The 9,013-nt window shown below is 59.4% G+C and overlaps 1 protein-coding gene across 1 annotated transcript; it reads right to left on the bottom strand.

Annotated features, from left to right (window-relative positions):
- Window positions 1-2,446: 2,446 nt before the first annotated feature.
- On the bottom strand, window positions 2,447-8,984 carry GRHPR (glyoxylate and hydroxypyruvate reductase; the record flags this gene model as incomplete). The annotated part of the gene is made up of 6 exons (XM_026866896.1): window positions 2,447-2,701; window positions 5,478-5,608; window positions 5,876-6,011; window positions 6,755-6,859; window positions 8,060-8,148; window positions 8,620-8,984. Coding segments are annotated over 6 exons (948 nt in total), but the record flags the coding sequence as incomplete, so codon positions are not given.
- Between the last annotated feature and the right edge of the window lie 29 nt (window positions 8,985-9,013).

Here is a 9,013-nt window from a genome sequence, read left to right as displayed (position 1 = left end):
CAGTCGATTGTTCCAGAAGCTTTTCATTTCCTCTGGCTTGGACCTGCTCAGTGAGGCAAGTTCTGTCTCTGGGCAACATCAGGAGGGAGGGGAGAGAAATGTCCCACTGCCCCCCTCTGCAGAGCTTGCTCTGCTTCCCCCCACCAGCATCCCACCCGACGTGTCTGGGACACCCTTTTCACCAACACTTTATTTTTTAAGACCAATTTGTGACAGACTGCTGGTGCCCCCCTGCTCCTGCACCGAGCAGGAATCCCAGTGCTTCCCCCCGACAAGGACAGCTTTTCAACCTTTCCTCAAGCTGCCAGGCACCCTCTGCCATCATGCTTAACCTCGACCGAAGGTGGGTCCTGATGCTGCCAGCTCCTGCGTTGGGTTCTCGTGTTGTGTTTTGGAGCATGCGGGGGGTTTGGTGCCCGCAAGGCCAGCAGGGCTGCTCCAGGTGATGTAGAGTAGAAATGAGCTGGTGACAGCCCCTGGCTGGTGCAGACACTCTGCTGCCGGCTGAGCTTGTCACTTCTCAGCGGCTTTCCCTGCCCTGTCTGAGCACCCCAGCGTGCTTTGTGTTCTGTGTCTGTTGGGCAGATTCCCCTGGGCTCATGTAAACTGAAATGTCCCCTCACCTCCTCCTCCTCTCTGCACCCCCCGCAGGCCTGGAGACATGGATTTGCTTCCTACGCTGCTCTGAATGCTGAAACCTGGGGGGATGAGCGAGGAGCTGGGAGAAGAGGATGGCTGATGGAGAGCCGCGGCTCACGGGGAACCCAGATCCAGTCTGGGTTTTCGCCACGTTCCTCCGTGCCAGGATGGTAGCGCACAGAGTTGAGGGGAGGCTGGTTTTAAAGTGGTGTGAGGGATCTCCAGCTCTCCATGCCATGCGGGAGCACCCAGGGGCTGTGAACAAATGGAACCTCCACATAGGGCTGTCCCACCCACCCTGTGCTCAAAGGGGCTGGGAGGGCACAAGGGGACAAGGCTCCCCGCCACCCTGCAGAGGCAGAACTGGAAAGAACTGAACTGGCTTCCTCCCTACACCAGTGCTCGTACTGGGAACACCAGCTGACAACTCACAGAGTGTCCAGCTGTGGCCGCTCTGCCACCGCAGGACCCTGTGGGCAGAGGACCAAGACTCTGGTAGAACTCCAGTGATGCGACTGTGCTTCTTTAACACTTTGCTATTGATTTCAAATTAAACCATCTTCTACACCTAATTGTTCCCTTTTGTTCTGAAAATCCCAGTTATTTTCCTTTGCAGTGTAGTGACCTTTCCAGAACTACTCCCCCAGCGCTGGCTGCACCGGAGGATGGGGAAATTGCCGGTGTAGACCGTGAAGCTGCGACCATGGCTCCCAAGCAGAGAAGATCCTGAGGGCCCCGGAAGGTCTCGGTTCTCATCTGAGGAAGAGGAGGCCCCTGACAGGGGCTTGCTTGCAGCAGGCTGGAAAAGACTGCTGCATCCATGGGGGACTCCAAGGAAAGCTGCCCCTTTCCAGCTCCCAGCAGAAGTGGAGTAACACTGGCATAACCCTGGGAAAGGGGCTCCCTCACTCTTTATTCCTGGGAAGGACACCAAGCCCCCCTGATGAAGGCAGCGAGGAAGGAGCTGCTCCTGCCCCGATGGGTGCTGCAGCGCCGGGCAGGCTCCTGCTGCCGATGGCTTACAGGGGTTTAAACCCCGACGGAAATGTCCTTGGTGACCCCTCCCCAGCCCTGCAGTGGGAAGGCGCTCGGGGATGACACCCAACACGAGCGTATTCAGAGCAGAATTTCTGACAAGCTTTAAGCGTGTTGTCAAACTCCTTCCGCCGCCACAGCGCCATGTGGGCGCCCTTCTCTGTGCTTAGGGAATGGTTTGAGCAGCTCCAGGAGCAATCCCATCTGCGAGCGCCCCACCGCTGGGAGCAGAGGCTGCCACGGGGGCTGGCAGGGGGAGATGGGTTCCAGCCCCAGGTACAGAAGTGGGACAGAGGCTGCGGGACAGACAGAACCCCCTGAGCCCCTGAAACGTGCTGATCCCGGCCTCCTGCAGCAGCTGGGGCCTTGGCGCCCGCTCCAGTCCTCCCGCATGTCCAGGAAAACGGTGACATGGGGAGTGGGGCTGAGGTCGGAGCTGGCAGGGGGCTGAGAACCTCCCTGTGCCAATTCCAGCTGGCCTCAGAGCCCAGCCCGGAGTCACAGACACAGGAGGCAGCGCTGGAGGTGCCAGGGCAGCCCCCCAAGGTCTGTCTGCTTTTCTGTGGACACCTAAAGGACAGAGACATCACGTCTTGGGACCGGTTCAACAAGACCTTTCACACAGGCTGGGCAGCAGCTCCTGTGGCAGCAGCAGATGCAGCAACTGCCTCCCCCCCCTTCCTGGCTGCGAGTGGAACTGCCCGGCCTCTGCCCGTGACCCCTGGAGCCCCGCGGGCACCCCGCTCTCAAATGAAACAAGCACCACATGTTCACTGCTTCTCTTTAATGGCTACGGAGCTGTTCCCCCGCCGTGGCACCGCGGGCACTGCCGCAGAGGTGAGGGGGGCGTGGGGGGACGGCGTGGCGAGGCTCCTGCGGGGGGAGGCACCGCCCAACCGCACCCATCACAGCAGCAGCTCGTGGGGCATGGGCTCCCCGCGCAGCCCGGCCAGCAGGTTGTTGGCTGCCAGCACGGCCATGGTGGTCCTCGTGGCGTACGTGGCGCTCCCAATGTGCGGCAGAATCACTGGAGGGGAACAGGGAGGGTTACTTGCTCGTTTCTTACCTTCACCAACCTCTTGCAGCCTCTTTCCGGGGTCTTCCCATGGCGGGACAATTGCGCCCGCACCAGCCATGGCTCCATCAGGAGATGACATCAGACACGGAGCATGAAACAAAACCATCAGCTGCTGGGGACTGGGAAAGACGTCCGACCAACAGCTAGAACTGAGCTGTTCTTCAAGTCCTCCAGGCCAAAGACAGGCACCCAGAAGTGGATCCTCCTTTCTTCATTCAGGCGTGGTCCCACCGTCCCGCACAGCCCCAGTCGGTGACGGATGGGAAACACTATTCCTGCGGCAGATGGAGGCACAGGGAAATCCGTGCACTGCTGCCTGATGGCCACCCGGCTTCAGGGGGATGTGACAGGCACCAACCAACACCCACCGGGGCAAGAGCCTGGGGGCTGTTGTGGAACACCATGTTCTAGAGACCCCTGGAGAGGCACGTGCAGAGGCAAACAGCCCCTGCTGAACAGAGCTCCCAGAGCGCAGCACGGTCAGGGCACGGATTTTTACCCTCCCACGTGAAAAGGCTCCTACGCAACACAGAGGAATGAGCCAGAGCTGCTCTGGTGGTACATTATGATAATGTTAGTGGAGAGTGCTTGCCCAAGGTACAGATCAGAGCCTGCACCACAATCTCCACTGGTTTTACAACAGGGAGTACCTATGTGCAGCACAGGAGCCTCAACACCTGCTACGCTGCCGCCGCGGCGGGAGGAGGTTCTGCCAAGGCTGCAGGGCCACACAGGTCCCTTCTCTCCTGTCGAGAACCAGCCCGGGCTCCTTGTTCGCTGTGACAGTTGTGTCAACACTCCTTCCTCCTCTACTTAAACCGTGTTCCTCCAGCTGCTTAAACTATTTGGTAATTTGGGGTAAAATCTGTGAATAGTCTCAGAATCAAAGCCTCATCCCTGTGAAAATAAATACATTATGTATTTATTTATTTATTTTTGTCTTGCTTGGTGTGGCTCCAGAGCTCTAAGATCTCTGAAGTCCTGCAAGTATTTCCAGAAAGTCTCTGCTTTTATCATTTCTCACACTGTCTACTAGGGGAACCAAAGCAAACAAAAAATAATCGATTTTAGCAACAAGACAATCAAAGCAACAATTTGTATTCCAGAAATGGACATGCAGTCATGGGCAGCTCCAAATTTTCATGGATGTCTCTATGGTTTCCTTTCAAAACAGACCCTTCCTTCCCCAAAAACCTTGCCCTGGGGAGGCCAGGCTGCTGCCACCTGTGCAGCTGCTGCAGTGCTCTGCCCCGGACCGGTCAGCCAAGGCCTCGACGCCGGAGGAAGCGACGCTGGCCCGGCTCGTGCTTGCAGCTCCCGGCAGGGCTGGCCATGCTGGAGAAGCCGAGTGCTCAGCTGGGAACAGGTACCACCCTGCTGTGGCGCCAGGCGTGGGGTCACAGGCCACTGCAGAGGTTTATTTTCTAACCAGAAAGCAGAGCCTTCTCCGTGTCCCATTTCTGTCTGTTCTGCCTCAAGGGGTATGAGTGAGCCAGCCTGGCTCATGTCCCAGTACGTCCTGCCCAGGAACTGGCCTGACCCACGTGCTCCCTGTGTAGAGGAGGCGAGGGAAGCTCCTGGCTGAGTTCCTCACTGCAGGGCAGACAAGGAAGGCAGAGACAGGCCAAGAGCTGTCCCGAACTCCTGCCAGGCCCGTGGGGATGGAGCTGCGCTGGTGCATGGCAAGGCCGTGGGAACAGTGAGGATCTCAGAAAAACATGCAGGGCCGCCAACATTGCCCAGCCCCATGGGACAGCTCCAGCCTTCTGGAGGGCACCGGTAAAACAAGAGCGTTTGTCTCCTGCTGCAGGCTGCAGCCCCTGCTCCAGCAGCCGGGCCACGCTGAAGCGCCGGAGGAGCCGAGCGAGCCGCTTCCAGCCAGCCTTCCTCACCCAACCTAACCTCCTCCGGAGGAGACACGCTCTTAGTCCCGGGACCAGCACCCTCCTACCTGCCTGACACCCATTAATACCCAAACACAGGCGGCCTGAGCTGTCCGGGCTCCACCTCCCCCGTGGCAGTTGCCTTGGGCCATCCAGGGGATGAGGTGAGACCATCTGCGAAGAACCCTCTGCTCATCCTGCAGGGCCAGCACTTGCCGGCCCCTTCAGCTCGGGGCTGTCTGATTTTGGGGAACGCAGAAGCCAGGAGAGGGCTGGCTCTCAAACGAGCTGTGTGACACACCAAACCCGCGCTCGGCAGCCCAGCGCACAAGGATGGGCCGGCTGGTGAGCGCTGCTGTGGCTGCAGCTCTCCCAAGGCCGAGATTGCTCTAGGCAGACTCAGCACTCAAGTTTTACCCAAACAGGAAGCTTTTCTAGCAGAATATATGCCCAGGAGCTTACACCAGACCTTGGCAGGGCATAAGAAGGGATTTAGTTTCCCATCCAGGCACCTGCTGGTATCAGAATTTTACCCCATGCCTTGGCCCGTTGAGTGGAGATCCACCAGGAAGGTGCTAAAAACAGAGCCAATTTCAACTGCCTTCGGGCGAATTAAAATACCTCCCCCCACACTTGTTTTACATCACCACCCTCTAGCACTCCCACATCACACATTGGCTACCTACAGTCGGCTTAACTACACCTGACTGCGCTGTCCTTCCATGTTCCAGTGCCTGTTTGCCCTGTGGGCTCACGGGGAGGGGGACTCCTTGACGGCCCCCGAGGGTCCCCGCTGTGCGCACGGGAGCCCCCTGAGGCTCGGCCACCCCATGGACACTCACCACAGTTCTTGAGGGAGAGCAGGGGGTGGTCAGCGGGCAGTGGCTCTGGCGTCGTGACATCCAGGCCCGCCGCAGCGATCTGGCCGTGGGCCAGCGCGTCATACAGGTCCTCCTGGTTCACCACGGCCCCCCTGGCAAAGGCAGAGGGAGAGGCCTGTGGCGCTGACAAGCGGCCCCGTGGGCTCCAGGGGTGCGCACCCAGGGCACGGGCCAAGTGACACAGGCTGGGTGGTGGCACCTGTGTCCCTGGGCTGCCGGAGCGGAGCTGGGACCCTCCTCCAGCGCAAGGAGCTGCCTCCGCTCCCCTCCAGTGCTGGCCACGCGGGGAGAGCGAGAGGTCCCAGCCGGGCCAGCCGGGTTCTTCCCCTGCCCTGTGTGGGGGACGGGGCTGCGGTTACCTGCTCGTGTTGATGAACACAGAGGTCTTCTTCATTTTGCTGAAGAAATCCTTGTTGCACATTCCCTGGGTGGCCGGAGTCAAAGCACACGTCACCACAACGAAGTCCGACTCCTGGGCCAGCCTAGAGAGTGGGGCTGAGCGGGGAGCACAGGTCACAGCTCTGCTGGGGGCCTCCCCAACACACCTCAGACACCCCCTGGTCCGCAGGGGAGAGACCCGGCCGAGGAGGCACAAGGACCAGCAAACACCCAGTGGGAACCATGCTCGCTCCTACAGACACCACTGCGGCCTTTTCTACCACTCTGGAAATAAAATCAAGCAAAGGAGAATCCAGCAATGATTCAGCTGTCTGTCACAGAGGAGGTTCTGGTATGTATTTCATGTTTAGAGAGCGTAATATGGCGGCAGCAGTCTATGCCAGCATTAAATCTCTCTGTACGGTACCTACAGGTAATGACTTGTGCCACTTTCACTCCTGGAGGTGAGAGGAACGTGCAAGGCACAGGACAAGTTCTGCCAGTGACTTTGTGTAAAAATGTGCTGGCTTTGGAGTGAAAAATTAGCATTTGGTGGAAGTCTTGGGACTGTAACAGGGCCCCAGAAAAGTCCCACTGAGCAGCTAAGAGACACTCCCAGGCTGGGCTGGGCGGTGATGTCCCTTTCAAAGCAGGAGGCTGAAGCCGATGCTCGTTCCCAGCAGCCAAGTCTCCCCCCAGTGAAGATCTGCACCGGCCCCAGACCACCCCCTGCTCCCCGCAGGACATCTCGAGGCCGCTGCCGCTTCCCCCTCCCTGTAAGGATCCCCTTCCCCCTGGGAGAGAAACAAGCTGGGAACCGCACACGGACGGACAGGCCTGCAGAGCCCGCCGCCACTCACCAAACTCGGCCCCAAACTCTGCAGCAGCCTCTGGTTTGGGGCGGCTGCCGGTGTACAGAAACCTCCTGACCCCGAACGGCTTCAGGCGGCGGGCGACGGCCTGTCCTAGGGGCGAGAGGGAAGACTGCGTGTCTGCAGAGACCAGCGCCAGGCCACGGGGTCTGTCGGGACCCCCGGGCGCTCCGTCCTCCCGCACGCTCTGCTCGGCATGGCCGGTCCCTGCCAGGATGGGGGTGGGTGTCTGCTGCTCCTCCCGAAATCCCCGACAGGGAAACTGCCCAAGGGAGCCGCGGGGCGTGGGACCTGCGGCCGGCCTGGGGAGCAAAGCGGCAAGCGAGGAGGGAAACGGCCGTCCGCTGACAAAGTCCACTGCGGGACAGGAGCAGCGCGTCACCCTGGACTTTGTCAGGGCAGCTGTTCAACTGGAGAGTGGGAGGACGATGTCCAGTCCGCTGCAGCACTCAGACACAGTGGATGTGTGTAAACTATCTTGTAGAAGAATTTTAAATGTAACCTTAGTTATATTTGTAATAAATAGATTTTAAGGCCTGGTGAAATGTGTTCGGGACCGAGCAATCTTTTGATACGACCAAGGTAACCAGAATGCTGCTCAACAGGCCTGGAAAGTGTCCTTAGCCTGCTGCTTGTATAGCGCCAGCCCAAGGCTGGTTTAAAACCCAGTCAAGCTAATCCTAGAGAGGCAGTTTTAACAAAGGATGATTAATGGACTAGACACAGGTGCTTTGCTAGATTAAGAGAATTTAGTATATAGAAACTGCTCGTTCTACCTAGGCTTTTAACAGAACATCTTGAGTTCTTTCTCAGAAGTCTAAAGGTGAGTTATGTTAAAGATTGTTTAGGAAGATAAGTAACTGTGATGACGCAAGACTGCATCAGTCAGTGAGCAGTGGTGTCAGAAGAAGAATTGGAACAGAACAGTGAGAACTAGCTGAAGCTGTGGAATATGGGCAACTTTTGAAATTGATGAAGAACTGAGAGTTTCTGCGAAAACACCAAAGAGTTTTTGTAAATGTTATGCAGAATCAAGAGGGTGCTTTTTGTCAGCCACTGCCACCCACCGAGGCGATGGCCCAACTCTGAGCTGTCAATAAAGCCAGCCCAGAGGTACCCACAGTCTGGCGAAATTAATGATGAGTCCAGACCCTGTTCAGAGAGGCTCTGCGCAGCTCTGCTGCTTCTTCTCGTTTTACAGAGGTGAGCGCCGGGGACATCACCTCGACCAAAGCCCCGAACCCACCTGCCACCGCTGGGGACACACCAACCCGGTGCCTGACATGCACTTACCGATCCTGCCCAGGCCTATGATGCCCACTGTGCTATCTGAGAGGCCAAAGCCACACATCCACAAGGGCTTCCACGTCGTCCAGCCGCCACTAACAGAGAGCCAGACAGGAGCAGGCATTGGGCAACAGCGGGGGAGAGCTCGTAGCCCAGCCTGGCATTTGGGCAAGCTCTCCAGAGAGCGCAGCGCCCCACCGACCATCTCACAGCCCCCTCCCCTCGGCTCTGAGCCACCTTGGTGGTGTCCAGCAGGAACCCACCCGGGCCTCGCACGCGCAGCAGCGGCTGCCCTGGGACTGGTTGAGCTCAGGCGCTGCTCGGCACAGCCCCAGCGCCGCTGCCAGCCCCCGCGCCCCGGCTGGACCCTCCTCACGTGCCCCCTTCGGGGGGTCTTGGCGGCTTGGCATGCCCCCTCCCATGGGTGCTCCTCCTCGTGCAGATGGGGCAGCGCTGCCGCTCTCGCAGCCCCCCAGAGATGTGGGGACCCCACCGCGGCCTGAGAGGCAGGGAAGCTGGGTGAGGCTGCAGGGGCTGGACCCTGCTCCATCTGCCGCCGTACTCACGTCTTGACCTGCTCGGCCGCCTCGGGCAGGCGCCGGCAGGCAGCCAGCAGCAAAGCCACGGAGAGTTCCGCAGTGGCGTCAGTCAGGACGTCGGGGGTGTACCCCACGCGGATCCCTCTGCAAGGCAACCACAGGCCCCTGGGGCAACGCCGCGGCCCCGGGGTGCCACCGCAAGATTTCCGGTCGAAGTGCTGATGCTGCACCTCGCCTGGGTGCAGAAAGACACCTCGCAGGGTCCTCAGCCCCCCGCCAGGGGCTCTTCCCAGCGCGGCTGCGGGGGGCTCACCCCGGCCGAGCCAAGGGCTCCTCTGGCACCGGTGGGGCTGGGGGTGGCCCCGGGCACGCCCCAGCAGGTGGAAGGCGGGTCACAAACCCCATCCAGCCCCCCCGGTCC

The sequence above is a fragment of the Athene cunicularia genome, assembly GCF_003259725.1.
Source record: "Athene cunicularia isolate RWA chromosome Z unlocalized genomic scaffold, athCun1 chrZ_part5, whole genome shotgun sequence".
In the NCBI taxonomy this organism is placed as follows: Eukaryota; Metazoa; Chordata; class Aves; order Strigiformes; family Strigidae; genus Athene; species Athene cunicularia.
Note: the sequence above shows the minus strand (reverse complement) of the source record. Positions and strands in the feature narration are given on the sequence as shown.